Source organism: Eretmochelys imbricata, chromosome 17, assembly GCF_965152235.1.
Source record: "Eretmochelys imbricata isolate rEreImb1 chromosome 17, rEreImb1.hap1, whole genome shotgun sequence".
NCBI lineage: Eukaryota > Metazoa > Chordata > Testudines > Cheloniidae > Eretmochelys > Eretmochelys imbricata.
Genome location: NC_135588.1, coordinates 5,066,142 through 5,089,669, shown reverse-complemented (window position 1 = coordinate 5,089,669; position 23,528 = coordinate 5,066,142). Strand labels below are relative to the sequence as shown.

The following is a 23,528-nucleotide window of genomic DNA, read 5'->3' as shown; positions in this document are numbered from 1 at the left end:
GCAAACAATTGATTAGTACTGAAGCCCTTCCAAGGAAAAGTGGGGTGACCTTTCTAGGCTATGGAACTGAGCAAGGGGTCTGATGGATCTTTCTACTGCAACTTGCAGAAGGCACATCAAGTGGAATTCTAGGGGCATTTCCACTTGTTCCAGCTCCTTCCCCCTTGAAACTTTGCATACAAGGGTGCTGGAACAATTTTTATAGTGAGAGTGCTGAGAGCCATTAAACCAAACTGTAAACCCTGCATATAATGGAAACCACTTCAAGCCAGGGGGTGCTGCAGCACTCCTAGTTCTAGCACCTATGTTTGCATATTCAATTAACAGGAAATAAACTCCAGCCTGTCAACATTCATGTTTATTTTTACATATAAAAAGAATGATCAGGGCTATTTTAGTGGTGTAGTTTCAAGTTAGTACAATAGGAAATGTGTAATCACTGGTGGAAAATATGCAGTGTAAACATGTAATAATTATAATAAACAAGACTGGATACTGGCAGTAGGAGTTTAAGGTGACTTATAGTAACTATGTATTTGTTTAGGAACCAAGCCTGTTCATTCCATTCCTATAACACCAGTTAGGACCTCTGAGCTTTCCATTTTGAAGCATTTCATTAATATTATTAGTTAATTATCACAACTTTCCTGTGAGGTCAGTATCATAAGCCAAATTTTGCAGATGGGGAAATTGAAACACATTTAGTGACCACGCCCAAGGTCACACAGCAAGTCAGTGGGAGAATTAGGAACTTAGGAGTTCCTCACTTCCAGTCCCCTGGCACTAAACAGTGTTGTCTCAAATTGGGTATGTTAATGTAAAGACAAGCCAAAATGGTACATGCTGGAAAACAGTAATAATACTTTCTTATCGAGCCACATAACCATTGTTTATAAAACTTTTGCAAACCTATTTGTTACTGGAAACATTGGAGTCTTAAATTACTTCCCTCTTTTGAATTTTTTCCCTCTAACATTACAAATATTGCCAAAATCATCTTTAAAAAAAATGTAAGACAAACAACATTAAATTTAAATTACTTCCAAGTACATATGCATCTCTATCACAAAAAGACAACACTTTTTGGAAATTTCAGAAGTCAATGTTCAAAAGGACCAAAAAGACCTCATTCTCTTCTCATCCTTTGAAGAGGTACCCCAGTGTGAAGATTGAGGCACATTAGGACATTTTGGGGAAGGCTATTCCTTCTGTGGATAGAAGACTTCCCTCTTGAGGACCATCAAAATGGCACTTTTTATGTGTGCTAAACTTACTTAAAATAACAAACTCTTTACTCCCCAGTGATATAAAATTGGGATTAGACAAGTAGCAACCTGACCCTCAACTGACATAAAAATATAGCAGCGCAGGTCTAGTTCTGTTCTTCAAAGCTGCTTGCAGTATGTAACCGAGCTGGAGAGGGAGTCTTTGGGTGAGCCATCTGTTAAAATAAGAACCAAGTTAGAATTTAGATTTCAGTAACAAATTACATAGTGGGTAATTCTTATTCATTGCATCCTAAGTGTAAGTGAACATCTAGCCTAAGAGGATTCCTAACATGTATAACATTTTTAATCAGGTTTTTTTCCAGTGTCAGCAGCAGTCATATTTTTAGCCTATTGGTTTTTGGTGCCCAAAAAGCTGCTTACCACCATAATAGTCATAGTCTTGGAGAACCTCTGCATATTCCCACTTGTGGGGTGTACTCCTGCAACCACTGAGCCTCAGAGACATCTGGAAAGCAGCACTTTAAATGAGCTCCACTTCACGTGAGCCCCAAATGTTTGGAATCAAAGTTATAGAAGTGCCATCCAACCCTTATCACCTCAGTTCCTCCTCCTAAATTTTAAAATCCTAATAGAAAAGAACTCTAAGGGAGAAGGGAACACAGGGGGACACTCTGCAAGAGTTTTCCCCACATGTAGGAGGATGCTGGGGCCATATTTATGAAGAATTCTGTAATGCTGCTGCTGTGCATCTAATTGAGCACTAGGTTTTGCTTTGAATTAAACTCCAAGATTCAAGTTTGTTTTGTATGCTACAAATAATATTTAGCACTTCTAGCATTCTTTACATTCTCAAAGTACTGAACATATATTAACTAAGTGGTAGGTAGCACAAGGCAGTAGACTGGGTGTCAGTCTTCTGTGGTCTGGGTATCAGCTGGCTTCAACTCCCAGCTCTGCCCATGACCTGCTGGTTGATTTTGGTCAAGTCACATCACCTTTCTATGGCTGTTTTCTCATCTGTAAAATGGGAATAATGACCCTCCTTTATAAACCACTAAGATCTATGGGGGAAAGTTTTATTAGAGATAAGTGTCACTATTATAAGTAGTAGTAATTATGGGCTCAGCTGCATGAGGCACACCAAGAGCTTTCACCTCCCACTGCCAAGCTCTAGAGCTAGATAAATAATATTTTGGAGCAGTATCTTATACTGGGCTTTTAAAACTCCGACCAAAATTTATGCAACAAGAAACCGACTTAAACTCAAAGTCTTACCTGAAATTTGCGCCTCAGTGCCTGTGTCATTATTGGAGTCAATCCTGTGCCAGTTTCCATGTTCTCTTTGTTAGTTAATGGAGTTCCACCAGGACTCCTGAAGAGATCATAAAAATTGAAAGGGGCATTATTCTTAGATTTCTGATTAGTTAAAAAACAAAAGAAAACGGAAACGAAGTTACCTCTGAATATTGACTTTCTTAAGATGTTTTCGAAGGTCTATTTGATTTTTGCTGGGAGTGCTGATAAAAAACAACAAAACGTTAAAACCAACATATTTTTCAAGTACTATCAATGATGATTATTCTGAACATATACCATCTTTTCCCTGTTTGACATCAAAGAATGTAGAAAGTTCCTTACATTAGGAGGTTTGTACTGGGAGCTTGTAGGAGCTTGGATTTAGGTCTCAGATTAATGCTTTGTAAATCTGAGACTGTAATTAATGCCCTGTGCTTCTTCATTGGTGATCCTGCCTAAAATTAAAAAATAAAAATATTATCAAAAATACATTTTAAAACACCCCACAGAACATATAATCTATTTAATATTTATACCCTGCATGTTTTTAGTGCACTGTGGCTCATCAACTGTTTTGAGTCATTAAGATTTAATGTACTGTGGACAAAAATAGCCATTTTATAGAAGACTCCTATGTACACACTGTACAAGCAAAAATATCCATACATGGTTAAAATTCATAAAGCTACAGGAATGCTGGATGCTATTACCCTAAACTAAAAAGGAACACACCATGCATTGACCGTGGCTCTCTCTGTGGCCATGGGGCAAATCACTTAACCACTCTGCCTCAAATTCCCCTCTGCAAAGTTAGGATAACAATATTTACTCACATATCTTACTGCGGATTTGGAGATTGGGCTCATCAACTGATTAATCCTAATTCAACTTTGGTGTGAGCCCACTAAAGTTTCTGAATGAACTCTACAAAAGGGATGGATTTCCTCCAGTGTTTGCAGACAGCACTGAAGGTTTATATAGATTGGATAACTATGATTATTAGCTGAAATCTAAAATCTCTCGTAATATAGTCATTGAACTACTTTATGAATTGGATTTATCATCATTACCCCAAAATGTGTTGTCTAGAACTAAACTATATAAGCAAAGAAAGAATATGAATGCATAAATGATTTAAAACAAACATCACAGACATGAGCTGGAAAAGATCAAAGGGCATCGCATATATTCAGCACTTCAATGGAATATTCCTTGAGGCAGGAATAATAGGTGGTGCTTAAGTTTATTTTTAGGAGAATGTTTGAGAGTTTAACTGTCAAATGCAATTTTTCAGCTAACCAGAGTACAGGCACTAGCCTTGGTTAAAACTGTGGCCTGAAAAATTCGATGCATGGCTCTAAATGAGAATAAGAGAAGTTTTGCAGAAGTCAAGAAAGATCAGGAATATGATTCTGGTCTCTACAACCCAGATTCTCAAAGGTATTTAGGCACCTAACCGCCACTGATTTCATTAGATCTACAGCTGTACACCACCTGAGGCTGAACAACAATATAGATTTCTTGACTTAGCAAATGTTTGTTTAGTAAGCCATTAGTAGGGCCATGCCAAATTCACAATCCATTTTGGTCAATTTCATGGTCATAGGATTTTAAAAATCATAAATTTCATGATTTCAGCTATTTAAATCTGAAATTTCACACAGTGTTGTAATCGTAGGGGTCCTGATCCAAAAAGGAGTGTGTGGGAGGCTGTAAGGTTATTGTAGGGGGGGTTGCCGTACTGCTACCTTTACTTCTACGTTGCTGCTGGCAGCAGCGCTGCCTTCAGAGCTGGGCAGCTGGAGAGCGGTGGCTGCTGGCTGGGAGCCCAGCTCTGAAGGCAGCGCGGCCACCAGCAGCAGCGCAGAAGTAAGAGTGACATGGTATGGTATTGCCACCCTTACCTCTGCGCTGCTGGCGGGGCGCTGCCTTCAGAGCTGGGCACCCGGGCAACAGCCACCGCTCTCTGGCTGCCTAGCTCTGAAGGCAGTGCAGAAGTAAGGGTGGCAATACCACAACGCCCCAAAAATAATCTTGTGACCCCCCTGCAACACCCTTTTGGGTCAGGACTTCAAATTTAAGCAACACTGGTCTCCCCCATGAAATCTATATAGTACAGGGTAAAAGCACACAAAAGACCAGATTTCACGGTCCGTGATGTGTTTTTCATGGCCAAGAATTTGTAGGGCCCTAGCCATTAGTGGAAAGCATTTTTGATATGGTCCTGGGGAACCAGGAATTATTTTGTTAGAACAGAACTTCAAGACACAAATCCTGGGTATAGTGCACAGTCCAACCAATTGGAGTATGCACTGAGAGCAATCTTTCTCCACACCAAAGCAAAGGAGTTGCTGTATCTGCTCAGCAGAACCATTAATCCTGCACTCAGATCCCCAGTGTGCACAGACCCCCTATGGTGCTGGGCTACCCAGCATAGAGGGTTTTTACAACTGCTGCATGAGGCTCCCGCCAATACACATTGGAAGACAGTGGTTTGATAGCTGGCAGGATTTGCCCCAGAACACCACTATCCAGTTATACATGTCCTTTGGTTTACCTGGTTTGTTTTTGTGTAATTCTGTGTGTTCTTTAGTTTCACATTCAGGAGATCCTTGAGAGTTATTTGTATGGGCCCATCTTTTACTGATGTAGCCTGAAAACAAGGGGAAGTTGGAACGAAGGGTAAAATCAGCAAATTGCATGGTTCTCATAAGACACATTTCCCTCACTATATACCAAAATCCATCAAAGACCAACTGAAGAAATACAATAATCCTTTTACTCCCTACCTGAAGTGCTTTTGTGCTGTTGCCCCTTTTGAGTACTATAGGTGCAGGTGGTGGTGGTGGTGGAGGAAGCGGAGGTGGTGGAGGTGGAGGAGGGGGGGCAGATGCAGGTTGCAGCACTCCTGCAGAAGGCAGGGATACCGGGTCTGCCAAGCCGATCTGTGCACAGACAGGAACAGCTAGTAATGGTTTATTACACCTTTGACAAGGAGAGTTTTCTGAGGAACTAACAACAGTCCCACTCATCTGAGAAGAAGAAGAAGAAGAAGAAAAAAGACAAAATATAGAATATTAAATTAACTGTTTAAAGAATAGGAATGTTTAGGGAATGGAATTCATAACTTTTGGTGATCCAGGATGCCAGGCCCACGATGTGCCTGCTATTGGAGTGATCATCCAGCCGGCTAAGTCCTGCCTTCCAGCCTCAGGGTGGCAGCATTTCAGTGATGCTGTATGCGTAGGGAACGTGAAGTGATTTGCAATGAAAGGAGCTAAAGCAGTGGTTCTCAAACCAGCCTGCGTTTCTTTTTTTGAAGAGCTCTGGTGTCAGCCCCAGGTGGCAGGTGCTCGTGCAGAGGGGCTGTGTACACCCAGGAGGCGGGGATAAAGGCGACAGCCAGAGCACTGCCACCCGGGGTCTCTTTCCCCCCCGGCTCAATATCTCACCGGGAGGCAGCCTGTGCTCAACCCCCCCCCCCGTTCCTCACCTAGTGGTGGTGGGGAGCCCCAGGGTAGCAGCAGCAGCGCAGAACTAAGGGTGGCAATGGGGCACTAAGTCTGCTGCTATTGTGCTTCAGAGCTGGGCACCCAGCCTCTGCTCTCTGCTCTGCCTGCAGAGCTGGGTGGTGGTATATATACGTTGGGGGGAAGGGGAGGGGAAATGACTACAGATACAAAAAAAGGGGGGCCTGATCAAATAAGTTTGAGATCCACTGAGCTAAAGAAATAAAAGATGGGCCCTATAATTTTCAAACCTGAATTTATACATTTCTCTAGCAATTCTATTCTATATTAGGGGTGAGATTTTCAAAAGCACCTCTGTGACTGGTGGGCACAAGCTTCATTGTCTAAATTAATTTGATCATCAAAACTTAGAGAGCATTCCCTACTTTTGTTTATATGTAGTGTCTGACCCCATTATATTCTACTAAACATCATCGGAGGACATATTTAGGCCATAATAATAATAGTTCCTCTGTCGTTAGGGAATGTTATGGGCTGGAGAATTTTTTAAAAGGCAGAAAAGTTTGACCAGTGATTCAGACCACACTCCTGCAACTTCTTCCATTTCAGCAATTCCCTGAAGCCCCCTAAATTTGGGGGAGAGGGTCTCTATATAGACATAGTGGTTTCTGAATGGAGCAAGTTGCAAGGCTGCAGCTTTCATTTCAACAGCATCTTTTACTATGGAAAATTACTAACAATCATTATAGCCAAAACAGTGAAGATCTTTAACAAAAAAATTTATTTCTAAAAATATTTTACCTACCATTGTCGCAAACACCATCTTCAGTCATTGGAAGATGGAGAGATGGAGCAAAACATTACTCTATTTTTTCCAGTTTGGGCACTTTGTGTAGTTAACAATGCTTTGCTCTGTGTATAATCATTTGGCACACAGAGTCCCATTGCCAGATCAGGGCCTTATTCAACCTGTTTGAGCGGGTCTTTTAGTCTCCATCACTGACCACAGAACTTTAAATGCTTAAGCCAGTGTTATTCAACCTTTTTGTGGAGCCCTAAGAAGTTTTGAATGGAGATTTGAACCCCTTTGGAAATCTTAGAAATAGTCTGTGGACCCCCAGATTGAAAACCACCAGCTTAGCAAATATGAGAAAAATCACACTGCTAATGGGACTAACACGTGACTGACCTGGATCACTCCTTGTAGTCTGGAAAATTCAATTTCCAGCTTTTCCACCTGTTGCTTCAGCATGTTCAGTTGTCGCAGGTAGAGTCGTGAAGGAAATATGGTGTCTTTGATTACTTCAAAACTCTAAGCATCACAAAGAAACCAGGACTATTTTCTGAGTTAAACACAATGGGTGAAATATCAAAAGCACCTAAGGGACTTGGGAGCACAACTCACACTGAAAGTCAGTGGAAACTCTTCTGATTGTATTCAGTGGCATGAAACAACATGGATAGGCCATTTCAAATCTGGTCTAATTTTTTCCCTTTCCCTCCTTTGGTCAGAGTACACCAGAAAAGCAGACCTTCTACATTCAGATCTCATCTTATTATTTGCTAATTTTGAATGTTGCAGGGGGCTGCAAACGGGTAGACCACGAGAAACTGAAGGATGGGCCACATTTCTTTGGAAAGGTGTGGTCCTGCAGATTCTCAATAAAGTTTCCCATTTTAACTTTGAATTCTACAGTATGTTTTTGGTCCGACCCATCAGGATCATGCACTCACATCTTCTAGGCTATTAAGAGTTGCAAGCTGGGTCCTAGGTCATTGCAAATCCTCCAGATATTGCAATAAAGTCTCCAACTTCACATACAATCTCAATGTCACCTTAATTTTGGGCATTTTTACCATACCTATTCCCCCAGCAGATACCTCCCATTTGAACCTTAATAATTCCTTCCAAACCTTTCACTAGACATAGATTCTCCAATAGCTACAATTGAATTTTCTACTTAATTTTGGAGTTAGGTGCAGTACACATGCACAGAGTGCTATGGTAATCTCAGACAGGCAGAAATAGAGATTTAGAAAACATACCTGTGCAACACTGTTCTGGCACCACCAGTACAAAGACGATGCTGTCATTGCCAAGGGCCTTACTGCATCCTTTACCCTTGGGAGGGCTAATGGCCAGAAAGTGCTACTTTGGCTGTGGGGGGGATTTGGAGGAAGACCATCCAATAACCTGTGGAAGAAAATTTCAAATTTATCTTTACAAGTAAGTAAATCATTTTAGCCATACAAAATGTAACTGTGGTCAGTCTGTTGGTCATTTAGAAGTGTCAATGTAACAGATGAGTTTGGAGTAAACATCAATGCAAGGGAAGGGGATGGTAGGAAAATTTGTGTTACACTGTAGGGAACATTCCTGTCCTGACAAAAGAATAAGATCTTCTCAACAGGTTTTTTCAGGCTCCAACTACTGAGATTTTGTGATAATTCTTTTCCAAGCCCAATTTTCTGAGGCATTTAAAATTAGATTGGATAGGAAGGACACTGGAAGATGTACAAGAGGGAACAATTCTGCAGCAGCCAAGCCATGAAGTAGATGGGACTCAACGAGTCTCCTCCATCTCCAATTTCTGTGCTTCAGTATACTTTTTGGAACTAGCAGTGGACCTATGAGAATTGGGTTAATGAGAACACTAAATGTAATGTGAGCTCACCTTTGAGGGAGAGGATTCAAGCACTGCAGTTTACTGACATCTCCCTTCTTGCTCATTAGAAGTTTTGCACGGGCCCGCAGCTTCCGCCGACGTTGCTTATACTTTGCCATTATTTCTAGGGAGCCAAGTTCAAGAGCAGTTAAATCACTCTACAAGAGTGTATAATCCTGCTTTTATTAAAGAGCAGAGCTGCCACAAAAAGGTGAAAAAAAGAAGGGATGCATGTGAATAATCCCACTTCAAGATATTTGGAATTGTCTTGTTTGAATAGAAGTAATGCTTAGACGCATGAAAAAATTAATACCTCCTTTAAAGTACTCCTGTGATCACCTGGACAGAGTTTGTACATGTTAAGACAGCTGATAGAATGACGTTGAAACTGACATTTTAATCTCTCCCATTTTAAACCACCCCATGTGAGTGAATATGGTGGAATTTTTTATAAGGGATATTGGGAAGAGAGGACAAAATCATAGATTTGGTAGAGGAAATCATCATATAATTCTGCACAAGATATGGAAAAATAATATATCCAGGACCTATGTAAAATGTACCACTTGCTCCAAGGCTCCGCTTTATCTGTTTTGATCTTTGCCAGGACCCTGGTGATGAGTGGAATCGGAGGGAACACGTACATCAGGCTCCCTGACTATGACAGTAGGAAGGCATTGAGCCTGGGTTGGCATGCCCCGAACCCCGGCTTGGTCCTGTCCAGGACTAACGAAGAGTTCGAGAACTGCTACTTAAAGGTAACTAAGAAAACTACTAACTATATACACCTATATTACAGGTTTTCAAAGTTTGCAAGAACAGAGAACGAAACAATGCTCGCCGAAGCAGCAGAAGTTCCAGCACCGTGACTGGCAGCAAGGAGGAACTGAGGGTGGGGGGAGCTGGCGGCACCCCTTATACCGCACCATGTGGACACCACTCCAGGGGGCGCCAGAGCTGGCCCCCTACGGATACTGCTGAGGGAAAAACTTCCAGAACCGATGCATGTGTTGAGCACACACACCTAATATGGAATGGACATGAGCAAGCACTCAAAGAAAAACCTTAGTAATTTGCATATCCAATAATCCCTATGCAAACAGCCATCTCTCCACACTGATCAGTTTAAGAGTAGAGAGCTGTAGTCAGGCCTCATAACAAAGAATCTATTCCCTTTACAAAATGCACTGTAATTCTTTTTAGGTTTCAAAGTAGCAGCCGTGTTAGTCTGTATTCGCAAAAAGGAGTACTTGTGGCACCTTAGATACTAACAAATTTATTTGAGCATAAGCTTACGTGAGCTACAGCTCACTTCATCGGATGCATTTTTACGTTGTATCAGAGTTAAAATTAAATCACAATTTCAAATGAACAGTAGGTATTCAGTGAAGCATTGTCTCTCATTTAAAAAAATAATGTTTGTTCACTCATTTGCTACTCACTAATGTGCATTCTCATCATTAGAGTGAAATGGACATGGGTCTAGTGTATGCATGGGGATCCGCAAAGCAATTTGGGACCCTTTGCAGTAAGAAGTCCCACAGTACCATGGCTATTATTACAGCTAGTTTGACTCTATTCACGTGGCAGCCATTCTCCTCTCAACTTCGTTAGAGAAGAATTTTATTGTGGTTAAGATGCCAGACTGGTGCTTGCACTGGGTTCAGTTTTTCCAGCTGTAAAATGGGAACAAAATCCTTCTTTTCTCCCACCCTTTGTCCCTCTTGCCTAGTTAGGCGCAAGCTCCGTGTCTTACTATGCGCAGTAGATCCTCAGGGCGACGAACACCTCGGGAATGGAGCTTGTTCGTAACCCTGAACAAAACGTTACGGTGGTTCTTTCAAATGTTTAAAGCTGACTGTTGACTTAATGCAGCTTTCAAACTTTACAATGCAGAAGAAAAATGCTGCTTTCCCTTTACTTTTTAGTAGTTTACGATTAGCACAGTACAGTACTGTATTTGCTGCTGCTGGTTTTTGGGGTTTTTCCTTTTTCTTTTTTTTTTTTTTTTTGGAGGGGGCGGGGTCTGTGCTGCTGCCTGGTTGTGTACGTCTGGTTCCCAATGAGGTGAGTGTGGTTGACTGGCCAGCTCGTAACTCTGCCGTTCTCCTGTGTCCGTACCCAGCACCCCGGGCAGGGCCCTGAGACTGGGACCCTAGACTGCACTGCCTCCCCGCGGCAGGATGCCCCCCAGCCTAGCAGGGCATGCATCACTCTGGGAGCCCCCGCAAAGCCCTCACGCTTTCCCCACAGGCCCCCTCCCCAGAACCCCGACCCCCTTCGCGACTCACCCTGGCACCCTCACCCAGAGGAGAGATGCCCCCCCGGCCCTCTCTCTCTCTCTGCACCCCCCCCGGGTGGGGTGGCCTGGCCTCAGCCGACCCGCCCCTCTGTGCTCCCCGGGTGGGGAGTCACCAGTCACCCCAGCCACTCGGCTCGCCCCCTCTTTCCCTTACTTACCGGCTCATCGGCCCGAGCAACCTCCCTGCGATTCAAAATCGCTACACCAGCCACCCAAAGCCAATCGCAGCCCCGCTCTCTTCTGCCGCCCACGGAGCCCCACACCCGCCGGAGCTATCCAAGCTCTGATTGGTTACAGCGAATTCAGGTCCAGCCAGTCGACGCCAAGAGTGTACGTGATCAGGAGGGGGAGGGGAGAAAAACCAATCCCAGCATAGCTCTCATCTGCCATCAGCACATCCTTCGCCACACGAAGGAAAGCTGTCTCACGATTGGTTGGAAGGGTGTCAGCTCAACCAATCAGTTTGCCAGCTTGTTTGTTTTACAAAAGACCAATCAGATTAAAAAGTGGGAGGGGAGAAGCCAATAAGAGAGAAGTGGACAAGATAAACGAAAAAGAGGCATAGTTTCCTCGCCCCCCGCTGCAATAGACCAATCAGAAAACAGTGGTAACCCTTCTATCCAATTATCCATCACTATTAGTATAGCTCCAATCTCAGCCAATCACAATTGCAGTCCACTCTCAGCCAGTCATAATTCGCGGCTCTCCTTTCCTAACCAATCACATGGTGCAGTTTTTCTTCCAACCAACGGCCGCATCCGTGTCATAAGCAGGGTTTACGTCCTTCCCCGCCCAATGGGAGCGGGTCTGTGTCAGCAGCGGGCCAATCACAATTAAGCAGTGAGTGACAGCTGCCCAATGACGACTCCTGGCTTTCCCATCCTGAGAAAGAGGGGGGTGGCTATATCTCCGCCGCTGCCTGAGGAATGTCAACTATTCAACATGGAGACGGCGGTTACCAGGCTTGAGACCATGGTGAGTTCACGGGGTGGGGGCCAGGCCGAGAGCGGGGCCGGCGCGTGAGAGGTTGTGGGGGCGAGGCTGGAGGTAAGCGGGCGCTGGAGCAAGCTGTGGGCTAGGGGGGTCAAGGGGACCGTCCCTATCCAGACTCGTGGGGGCAGCTGGGGATTGGAGCGGGAGGCACAGGACTGTTCCTCCCTCCTGTCGGGCCGGTCCATTCTTCTTTCGAGGGGCAGGGGGGAGGACAGATTCGTCTGGGTCTCTTCATTTTGTTCTCGCCCTGGGGAGGGGAATAGGTAGATCTTGGCGGGCCGCTCCATTCACCTCTCCCCGTCCGGCGGGGGGGGGGGGGGTAGAGGGCGGTCGCCTGGGTCGGTCCATTTTCCTCTCAGGCTGGGGAGTGGAGCAGAGCTGGTCTGGAGTGGTCCATTTTTCTCTTTGGCTGGGGAGCGTAGAGGTTGCCTGGACTGGCCCATTCTCTAGGGAGGGAGAGGGCATGGAAATTCCAGCCCAGTACATGTGGAGCCTAGCCTGGCTACTCTGGGCTGTTCCATCATGCGGGGGTGGGTGTGGAGCAGCAGAGTTCATTTGGGCCCGTCCATTTTTCTCCCTCCTTGGAGGCAATGGGGTGGGCATAGAAGTTTTCTGGGTGGTCCCATTTGCCTCTCATCCCAGTGGGGTGGTGATGGACCAGAGCTCACCAGAACCGATCCATTCTTCTCTCTATCTGGCGGTGGGATGGGGAGGAAACTGGAGCAGAGCTCATCAAGGCCACTTCTTCCCTCATACAGGGCCCCTCTTGTATGGGGGAAGGAGGGCAGAGCTGTGCTGAAGCTGATCCATGCTCTTGTCTGGTTGAGGGTGGGAAGAGCTCACTTGGGCTGGTCTGTTTCCACTTACTTTGAAGGATGAGTGGTCAAAACTTGTGTGGGACATTCTGTTTCCCCAAAAGCTTGTGGAGGCAGAGCTCCTGTTGGCTCGCCTATTCCCCACTGACCATGTTGATGGAGATCTTTCATGAGCCGTTTCAATGTGGCAAAAAGACTGCTTAGACTGGTATTGTGTGCCCCGCTTAGTGGGGGAAGGAAGATGCTCACTTCAGCCCTTCCAGGCCATAGGTCTCTTAACTTAATTTTAGCACTGTTTGATCGAGTCCCCCTCAGGCAGGACCAAGTCATGCTGTGTAGGTAGTTTCCTTTTTTCCTACCTCCAGTCATGTTAAATAGCTGTGCTTTAACACACATCACTTTTATAGTGCAATTAGGCCCGAGAAAGGATTCCCCCTTCATATGCACCAGAGTCCTTCTGTGGCATCCTTCAGGAGGTAGTTCGTGTTAACCTACTTTTTTTGTTTCTGGAGTTCTTATGTTAATTTATTTCAGTACTTACTGGGATTATTATAGGCACATATTTGTCTGTTTATAATTTTGTTTAACATGCTTGGAGATGTTTGGGAATGGTCTGTGCATTCTAATTTATTATGAATATTAATTCTTACATTGTGCCATAAACATAGATTTTATAGGCTTTTATATGAGAATTGCACACACTAAAATGTGATTCTGCAAAATATCTCTATATTGTTTCCTTGTGGTATTTGTCAGCAAACTTCCAATTACCCATTTATCTCAATAATGCTACTAGTTTTGGTAACCCATCTAATAGACCATCAATAGCCTCACAGAGAACACACTAGGTTATTGAATACAGGGAGTTAGCTATTGCAGTAGATTAGTACTCTGGTTTTTAATATATGGAAACATGGGACTAAAATTTTAATTAGGTGGAAAGTGAAAATGGGTTTGGTGTTCTCCTGATCCTTATTTATACATTTTAAAATAACTATAACAAGCTTCTCAAGAGAAACTCAGAACTAGGAGGTAAAATGGCAGAGCTTTGTGGGAAAGTGTTGATATATTATGTCCACGCTATCGCTGAATCTAGTCTGTGCTTTTAAGACCTTCACTTTCATAACCACCAAATTAAAGCACTTCCTAGCCCCTTCTATTTCATTTAATATCTTTTTTCAGTTACCTAACTGTCCCTCCCATTCATGTTTTTGAACTTCCACTTCCAATGTAAATTATTTCTTTAATACAGTAACAGCAAATGAAGCATTTGTTGTCTGAAAATAAACAACTTGTACTTTTGGCTGAATGCCTTCTAAGCTTGTTCTTCTAATGTGCCTCTGTCATCTCATTGAGTGACCTGCATTACCTTCCCTATTCCAGTCCAATGGCTCTTCTGAGTAGCACTGTAACATATGAGTGGTTTTATGAGAACACTAGATTACAATTTGGAAAAAAATAACATTATTTGTATCACATTATTAGAAAATATCTGAATCTAATGCTCCAGAGTTAAAAGGTCATGGCATTAAAAATGTACACTATGTAAATCTGAATTTCACAGTATATTTGAAAGATGCATGCTTTGTGTTAAGCTGTTTTGTGTGGGTTTGTTTGTTTGTTTTTTGATTTTTAAATCCCAAGCCATACTTTGGAATCTGGTAAATTATACCTTTATAGCGTCCCATATCCAGTATCTACTAAAGTGGTGTCATCATATTCAAATAATGTTTGGAATGGTAATACTATACTGTGTTTGACTTGAATGATGTTTAAATTCTTCTCAAATCTCAGAAGATCAATTTTGATTTTAAATGTAGAACTTGTAGTAATGTCCATACAGGTCAATTTGTTTTGAAATCTACCTGTTTCTTCTGTTGCTTTTTTCTTTTTAACCTTGTCCTATTTTTAAATTTACTTCTTTAAGACTATTTTTCTTATGGAAAAACTGCCTAGAAATTATCAATATCCTGAATGTCAAATTTTGTGTCAGTATTTCAAATACTCACATTTTAGCCACACTTTGTAGAATCAGATGGATCATGATTTTTGCTTCAGGACACAAAAATAATTGCAACAAAAATAATCAAGTAAATTACTGTTCAGGAGTAGTGAGTGATATCAAAGCCCCTTTAAAGTCAGTTAGAATCTTGCCATTGACTTAATTGGAGCCAGGATATCAACCAATGTTTTTATGACCTACTTTCCAGGTAGACGTCTTGATTTTTGCATTAGGATTGGTTTGGACCAAATCATTTATTTATATTTATATTTATATATAAAAATTTGCACTCTGTCACTACTACCTTATGCTACCAGTGTTTGACTACAGTTTATTCATTTTCTCCTATATTGGCAAGGGCCATCTTGCATTCTTTTGTTTGATTTTAGGGGTACTGTTGACTTGTTCCAAGGGGAGACATGTCCAGCTGCCTTCTGCAATTAGGAAGGACCATGAGTGACACAATGCAGAGCCATCTTGACTATTTAGTTGTATATTCTCTCTCTCTCTCTTTTTTACACGAGATGTTACACAAAGTTGTACCGTTTTACTTTGTTTTAATTTCTTGCACGCAAGCTTAGCCAGCTTTTCAAAAGAGTGTGTGTGTGTGTCTTATCTCTCTCTGAAAGCATTAAATTATTAAAATTAATGGGAATTTGTGTCTTGCTAACTGTCCCTGGTATTGCAGTTTTGTGCATCTTGTTTATCCTTTTGGCTTGTTTGTTCTTCCTGTATTTTCTATGAAGTCGTCAGCTCTTTCCATAGACGTGTGATTAAAATAGTACTTCTAACTTCCCCAGTTTCAGTATGTACTTCATGAAAAGCTTTTAGTCTCTAGAGGAACCAAGGATAGACTATAGTTGTTTTGTAGGAAAACTTAAAAAGAACTAATTTTATTAATAGGAATGTGAATGATAATATTGTAGCCATGTGGCTTAAAAGCGAGTCTGCATACATTTGAAAGACAAATGACCAAATTACAATAAGAAAAGAGTGAATCAGAGGATCCATAATGTGGTCAAATTCATTATGTAAAAAGAGCATAAACCTAAGTTAGTTTTTTTTTGTTTTGTTTTTTTTAAGACTTGTTGCATTTCAGAAGGAGATATGCACCCAAGCTGAGGCTCTGAGCCAATGCCCATCGATATCAATGGGAGTCTTTCTATGAACTTCAGTGGGCATTGGATCAGGCTCTAATGAGAGTACTGAACAATATATGGTGGTTGATTATGATTAAAGAAATGATTGTTCTATAGTAAGTATTATTTACTTTTAAGTCAGACCTTCAAACATTGAGGTAGCATAAAGGTCTGAGGAAAATACATTCAAGTATGCAACATTTCAGTGTTCCTTACTGTAAAAACACAATTGCTAAATTAAACTTAAAATGCTTGTTTGAGAGCAGTCTTGTTCCATTTATTTCATTGTATTTTTAGTATGTTGGACCTACCTTTTACTTCCTGGTGAGTGGTGTCTGTCCAGTGCCCTTTTTATGTTGTACTACTAGTGATCATGCACAAAAAGCAGTGCAATGTTAAAAGGGCATTGGCCAGTGATACTGTCCACGTTAGTAATTTTTTTTTTTTAATGGAATCACAATTTAAGGGTCAGAGTACTTGTGTTTAGTCAGACTGGAAGACTATGCTACAATAATCATAACGTAAAATTACCACTTACACATTTTTCATACATGCTGTCTTTATCAAAACTAGGATCATGGCCCAAGAAATATGTTCCACATGCAAGGAAGGGAACATCGTACTGGTTTCCCTAGGAAAACAATGTAGATGATGTCATAGGTGTGGAGTTGGCTCAGGTTGCAGCCATGGTGATTCAATACACCTACATTCAGTTCCTCCATTTGTCTGAGTCTTGCTGTTAACAATCTTAGAATGTACAGGTGGAGATGGCCATTGGAATTATCTAGCCCTAGAGGTTCTGAAGGTTTTCTCATATTGCAGACCAGATTTTAATAAAGAAAATGTCTTTTAGACACCTCTCCCCTAATTCACAATCATGTTGCCCCGCTCCTATTTGTGACCATGTATCATTGCTGTGGTAACCACAGCATTTGCTAGAAAAATATTAGAAAACTAATTGCTAAAATAAACTTATGGTAATTTAGCAGCTGGAAATAAGAACAACAAATTTCATGTGGCCAGAAAGTGTTCCCTGGATTACCAGTAGTCCATGGACCACAGCTGGAGAACCTATGGCATCTCATTATTCTGTTCAGCTGTATAACGCACATGAAAGAGAGATATATTTGGAAATGTGATTGTCAGGCAAGAGCAGCAGCAGCAAAATGTTCTTAACTGAATTCACAACAGATTTTTGGTGTTTTTTTATCATTTTCTCTTGGTCAAGAGAATCCAGACATTCCAAAATGTGTTAACAATTTCCACGTCCCTGCATGTGTCTAGTAGGCCTGATGGGCATTAACCTTAGCCTGATTTCCATAACCCACAAGACGCCAGCATCTGATATCGGCTTATTTTTACTTAAAGCATATATATAGATGGTGTTGACTAGATGTTCAGGATTCTGGTTTCCCTTGTTTCAAAAAGTGTCAACCTACGAAATAGAAACATTACTTCTGTTCAAAATATAGCTGACGTAGGTTATTCTTACCTTTCCTACGTCTTGCTGCTAACGAATGCTCTGACTTTATTGCACTACTGTACTTTACAGCTAGCAGTGCAATAGTATTGTCAAAGCATCTGAAAGCAGACTACCCAGCAATACCTTGATTCTTGCTCTACAGCTTCTAACAGTTTCTTCAAAGCCTGTGAGTAAATCTGCATTTAATAAATTTACATTTTTTCATTGTTGTAAAATATTCATTGTGCAAAGGTTTCAAATCTATAACAATATGGTGAGATTTTTAGCACTGAAATTAAATTGTATTTTACTATTCTTAGATTTAGAAAATGGTGTTTCTGTAGATTTAAAAAAAAAACTTGAATGGGGATTAAAGATCAAATCACTGTAAACGTTTAAAAGAGATGCATTTGCTGAAACAGACACTTATTACATTTTCACAAAATAAGAAACAAGTGCCATAAGGGGGGGTGTATCTCAGATGCATCTAAGCTGTTCTGGGAAATTTTTTATAATGGGCATAATTTCTTAAATGTGTGTAGGTATATTTCTACAAAACAAGCTGTGATATTTAATTATATTATTTCATTAACGGCAAGTCTTAAAATATTAGTTACATGATAGACAAGCAATAGTCACATTAAAATTAAATGTCCTCAATTATAGAAGTAACCTGCAGTTCGTGGTTCACTATCAGTCTATAAATCTCAGATTCTGCCTTGCTTAACATGCTTTATATTCTTATGAGCTGTGCTTCGTACTTTATAAAGGCACGGATAATTGTAATCTATTCCTTACTTCAAACATATTTAAACTGTATTATCCTGGAAACTAAGTCTTCCTAGATGCTTTTTAACATCAGTCACAGTAATCCGTATTCCTGATGTCTTCATTCTGAGATTATATAGCTGCAGATAAAGAAGTTATAAACAAACAACAAAGTTATAAACAAAAACCACACTATTTTGATGGGCTGTCATTAGAAACAAAGAATATAAACTTTCTCCCACAGAGGATGACACAATTACCAGGACAGATTTTTTTTTTTTAAATCCTTACGAAGGTTTTTAAACAATAAAGAGTGTAATTAAGAAGTAGTTTACTGTATATCTTTATGATTAATGTAACTTTTAGGATTGGACCTCAGGAGCAGTTTTGTCAAAGTCAAATGGTAAATTATTGGATTAGTAGGTTAAAGAAGCATTTTCTTCTTCTTCCTAAAATTGGAGGACTTCTCAGTTAAACTCTTCCACATCTGTCCTGTGTTTTAACTACTGTGCTAAAGTTTGCCAAAAGAAGTATCAGTTGTGGGGTTACCAGATAGCAACTGTGAAAAAACGGGACAGGGAGTGAAGGGTAATAGGCGCCTATATAAGAAAAAGCCCCCCAAAACAGGACTGTCCCTTTTAAAACGGGACATTTGGTCACCATAATCAGTTGAAGAGAGTAAAAGTTTTCGCAAAAAGAAAAGGAGTACTTGTGGCACTTTAGAGACAAACCAATTTATTTGAGCATAAGCTTTCATGAGCTACAGCTCACTTCATTGGATGCATTCAGTGGGGAGATTTATATACACACACAACATGAAAAAATTGGTGTTATCATACACACTAAGGAGAGTGATCACTTAAGATAAGCTATTACCAGGAGGAGAGCGGGGGGCTAGAGGGTCCCGCTCCAAAGCCCGTTAATGTTGATAGGAATCTTTTGAAAGAACATACCAAAAATACTTCAGCATCTACTGATAGTAAAGCCATTCACTGTGTTTGTTTGTATTTTTCCTGTCATCTTCATTTGTTCAATTTAAGAAACCCGAAGTTCTGACTGTAAATGACAAATGAGTCTATATTCTTCATGATTTAATGTTTCTATAATCTGTGTTTTCTGGGTTACATGCACATAAATTCCTGATTACACAATCTCTTTGTTGCTAATTTGTAATTAAAGGATATCACTGTAAAGATATCATTGCCCTTAATGGAATTTTTAAAGCTGTAAAGAAATAATGTGAGTTATGTTAACTTTGAGTTCTGTTAGAAACACAGGACAACATCAATAAGGAAATACCTTTTGAAATTTGAACTATAATTTAATATTGCAAAAATAGTGACAAGGAATGCAATTGCAAATAATCTAGGTTCTAATATTATTATAATGTAACTATTGGCTTGTTGAAGCAACTGGAAAAACTAATATCAAAGTTCAGTCGGTTCTGTGTGTTACAAAATAGGTGTTATCTTTGAACATTTGTTTCATGTTTTTCTTTAAACTGTAATGCATTTTAATTTTAAGTTACTTAAATAATCAGCTGGTGTATTTTACTATCAATATGAATTTTAATATTTGTTATGGAAATGAGAGCTAAGTATTATGATTCTTGTGAGTTTTGTCCTAGACCTACCATTTGTGTATATTTGACTTTTTAAAAATTGACTCTGCTCAGGAGAATAAATTGTGGGTTTTTAAAATTTAATCTTGTTTTTTTTCCCCATTAATATTTTGAAATATTTGGCAGGTGTTTTATTGTTAGACTGGAATATTTTTTTAAAGTTTCTTATTAGTATGGACCAGCACCTTCTCATTTATATCAATTTAGGATGTGGTTGTCAGATAGGTTCAGCACTTGTATGCTACATAGCAATTTATTTGTGTACTTTGAAATTGAAAACTGTATTTTGAGGAGGTTGGTGTGAAGTTATGGGGTTCATAGAATTGTTTCAGTGTTTTATTTTTGTATCTTCTCAGAATCTCCCTTATGGAGCAAAAGGAACCTTTCAAGAAAGTTAATTTGAATACATAACTTCTAGTGTTTCTTGAGCCTCTAATATTTTTGTTCATTGGCTGTTCTATTTTCTTTTAAAATAAGTTTAATAGTAAATCTAATAATGAGGATTTTTTTGTATTGGTGATTGAGTTTTAAATATCAGACTTTTTGATTCTCTTATTAAAGTAATCCCAAAACAGTTTAATAACTTAAGTGATCTCTGATCACGCACCATGGTCTTCCCCCACTTACTGTTGCTGGGAAACATTTGAGCCTGATGGGTACAAATCATGACATTCCATGTGATGTGTACAATACTATAGTCCTTTCTGGAATAATAATAGCTAATTAAAGATAAATGTTAAATAGCAGCAAATGTTTGGATAAATGAGTGCGGGGGAAAGGAGGTGCCTCAAAAGGAGAGAGTGGTTCTTATGTATTATTACACATGGTGGCTAATTCTGCATTCCAAGTCTGCATCATTCACCAAAAGGGTCTGATGGATGTAAATCAGAAGAGAGAAGTTAAAATGGCTTTTTTATAGTGACATAAATCTGAGATAGATGGAGAAGCTTTGTCACGCATTATGATTTGTTTAGTTTTAAACTATTTAAGAAGAGTATTATTAAAAGATTTCTAATTTTCAAGACATTGTGTGTGTGTAGATAGACATAAGTCTTAATGGGCAAAGATCTTGTGATTTCCATTATTTTGTGTGAAGCAATCTTCTAACAAGAAAAGACAATTGGATATACTTAACTTCCTAAATATGGGCCTGATCCAAAACCCATTGAAGTCAATGGAAGTTAAGTTGTAGTAGTGCATCACAATTCTTTTTGGTCATTTCAAACAGTTTAACTTAAACTGTAATTATTACTATAGAGAGTGAGAAGTCAGTTGAAACAGTGAAAACCACATTGAGTTAAATTAATTCTGTAAATATTTAGTTTATGTTCAAAACAGTTCCTCTCTCAACTATAATTCCAAATGATTACATGAAGAAATTCAGTGTTAGTTTTGTGAACTGGGCACACTGCCTTTCTATAAACCAGAAATCCCTAATAGACATTAAAATGGCAGATGAAAGTTAATTAAGCAATAATCTTATCCCCTATTTCACAGGACAATTATCCAATTACCTAGTGACTCATTTATCCCAAGAAAAGAATTGAGTGAAACGTGTTGGTGATGTCATCAGTTTGATTGTCCACTTATCTGCCTGATTTATCAGGGAGCAATTAAATTTGTTGTGAGTATTTTGATCAAACAAGAGGACACATTCTTAAATAAAATATCTGTTGATATAACCAGATCCTGAACTGTCATTGATGGTCTCTACTCACAGCTGTGTTTACACATTATTGCTAATAGAGTTTTTTTTTTTTATATTGAGAAAGGACAGTGATCAGGCTGAGAGAGCTGTAGAAATCGATGGAGAAGATTTAACACCTTTAACTAGAAAAGTCGGGGAGGGGGTGAGAGTATTTTTGTTTCATTAGCAAAGTCTTACATTTGAATGTCAGATACCAAATATTTAGTCTATAAGCAAATGATAAAAACTAGCAATGTTGTATGAAATACTTCTTGTATTAGCTTACTCAAGTAACAATCCTTCCAAAAAAAAGTGTAATAGAAGAGCTGGATTCAGCCCTTAATGTCCTAGTAACAAACTCATGTAAGAGCAGATTTAAAATTGCAGCAGCAGTGACTGTCTCTTAAATACAGTTACATTATCAAGTCCTGGTCTACACTACAAATTTTTGTTGGTATAAACCACGTCGCCCGGAGGTGTGGAAAATCTTACTCCTGAGTGACATAGTTTTACCGACCTAACCCCTGGTGTAGACCATGCTACATCAACGGGAGGGCTACTCCTGTCAACATTGCTACCCCCTCTCGAGGAGGTGGAGAAACTCTCCCATTGGTGTAGATAGTGTCTTCACTAAGTGCAACTGTGACACAGCTGTGCTGCTGCAGCACTGTAAGTGTAGACAAGCCTAGGTATGGATGTGCTAGTTCTCTTGTGGCATTTCTGTCCCATATACATTTAATATTAAAATATCACTTCTTTAAAAATGTCAAATTTACAAGTACAAATAGCGGGCTGTATCATGCATAGAAGACAGTGTCTCTCACAAAGGGTTTTCCATTTACATAACACAATAAAACTCAGGTGCCTAATACATGAATGGATCAGGCAAGGTCCAGTTTTTGAAAGATGTTTTCTTTGCTTTTTTGAAATAATTTCACACTTTAGATTATAATTTAAAAGCTCCACAGAAGAACTTCACCTTGAGATGTGAATTAAGAAAAGGTAGGGGTGTTTGTGTGTGGCGTAGTAAGAAATTGATGCTTCCACACAGTGGGCAATGCAGGCAATGGTGAAAGACTGTACAAAGACAAGAGCGGGAGGAAGGAAAGAGTAGGTGTGTGGAGTGGGTTAGACAAAGGGAATAAGGGAGAATAAGGAGAAGTGGGGATTCTACTTGAATAGAATGTTTCTAACTCCCCAGGGTATCTGATGGTAGCCTAGAAAATTTTTCTAGTGTGGTTACTCACTGTGGCAACACAATTATCCAAGCAGCAGGTGTTGGATGTGTTACCTGCCTATTTCTACTAATACAATATTTTGATTGTCATTTTCTTTTTCTACAATATTTGGACTCATTTTAAATTGTAGACAATATATGGTAACGTTTCAAGCTAGATGTGGGGACTTAGCTGCTGTCAAGTTTCACTAATATCTGTGGGAACTGTGCATAAGTCTATGAAATAAGTCATCACTATGAAAACCTATCCTTTACACACTTAAAATATTTATTAAATTTGTCATACCATTCAGTCATTCAAAGAAAGCTCTGCATAATAAGATGCCAGTCAAAGGTGGATCACTTTGTACATTATATTTCCTTTAAAGAATAGAAAGGTTGCAGAAAAGCTCTTGTGATTGCTGTCTACATATAATGAATGCTAACACCACAAAGGCTGTTGAACTGACAATAACATACAAAATGTGTTTAAAGAATCAAAAGAAATTTACAATGCATTTTGTCAGTACAAAATGCAAACAGTTAAAGTATTAACTTCAGCTGAAATTTCTAACAGTTTCCTTGAATTAATGGGAGAATTGCAATGGGTTTTTAGTTATAAGAAATTCTTGGAGCTTTGAAAGGTTCAGTGGAAACAATAGGGAATAACAGCCTTACTTTCATATTTCATTATTAAATATCAATTTTTAGAAGAGTATAGAAAGCCCTTGTTCTGTCATAACATCTAAACCTCTAACTTCACCAAAATAATCTAAGAAACTAGGGAAGTGTGCTTTTACAAACAATACTATTGTGGGAGAAGTTACCAACCCATGAACATCCATTGTATTTTAATTTTAAA

At 39.8% G+C, this 23,528-nt stretch overlaps 2 protein-coding genes across 4 annotated transcripts in view; one reads left to right on the top strand and one right to left on the bottom strand.

The window, feature by feature from the left end:
- Positions 1 to 390: 390 nt before the first annotated feature.
- On the bottom strand, positions 391 to 11,224 carry PRR11 (proline rich 11). Its single transcript, XM_077836544.1, has 10 exons — positions 11,122 to 11,224; positions 8,671 to 8,785; positions 8,042 to 8,189; positions 7,185 to 7,307; positions 5,315 to 5,557; positions 5,083 to 5,178; positions 2,868 to 2,980; positions 2,687 to 2,746; positions 2,505 to 2,601; positions 391 to 1,441 (listed from the first exon to the last, which is right to left on the bottom strand). The coding sequence occupies exons 2-10, from the start codon at positions 8,778 to 8,780 to the stop codon at positions 1,373 to 1,375; spliced, it is 1,059 nt and encodes a 352-aa protein (XP_077692670.1). The 5' UTR covers positions 8,781 to 8,785; positions 11,122 to 11,224; the 3' UTR covers positions 391 to 1,372.
- Positions 11,225 to 11,853: 629 nt separating this feature from the next.
- The window catches only part of SKA2 (spindle and kinetochore associated complex subunit 2), a 30,755-nt gene continuing 19,080 nt past the window's right edge, over positions 11,854 to 23,528 (top strand). For 2 of the 3 annotated variants that reach the window (XM_077836414.1, XM_077836415.1), the window contains exon 1: positions 11,854 to 11,938. In XM_077836414.1, the coding sequence (XP_077692540.1) occupies positions 11,906 to 11,938 (33 nt within the window). In that variant the 5' untranslated portion in view covers positions 11,854 to 11,905. Of the gene's footprint in view, positions 11,939 to 11,978; positions 12,011 to 23,528 lie in introns of those variants that run through there. The other variant, XM_077836416.1, reaches the window with a different exon arrangement.

Excerpts from the sequence above, each read along its gene's own strand:
- PRR11 (XM_077836544.1), bottom strand. The coding sequence starts at position 8,780 with ATGGCAAAGTATAAGCAACGTCGGCGGAAGCTGCGGGCCCGTGCAAAA. Across the intron at positions 7,308-8,041 it reads GCCAGAACAGTGTTGCACAG|AGTTTTGAAGTAATCAAAGA; the intron begins GTATGTTTTCTA and ends TGTGATGCTTAG. Across the intron at positions 2,981-5,082 it reads ATTACACAAAAACAAACCAG|GCAGGATCACCAATGAAGAA; the intron begins GTAAACCAAAGG and ends TTTTAATTTTAG.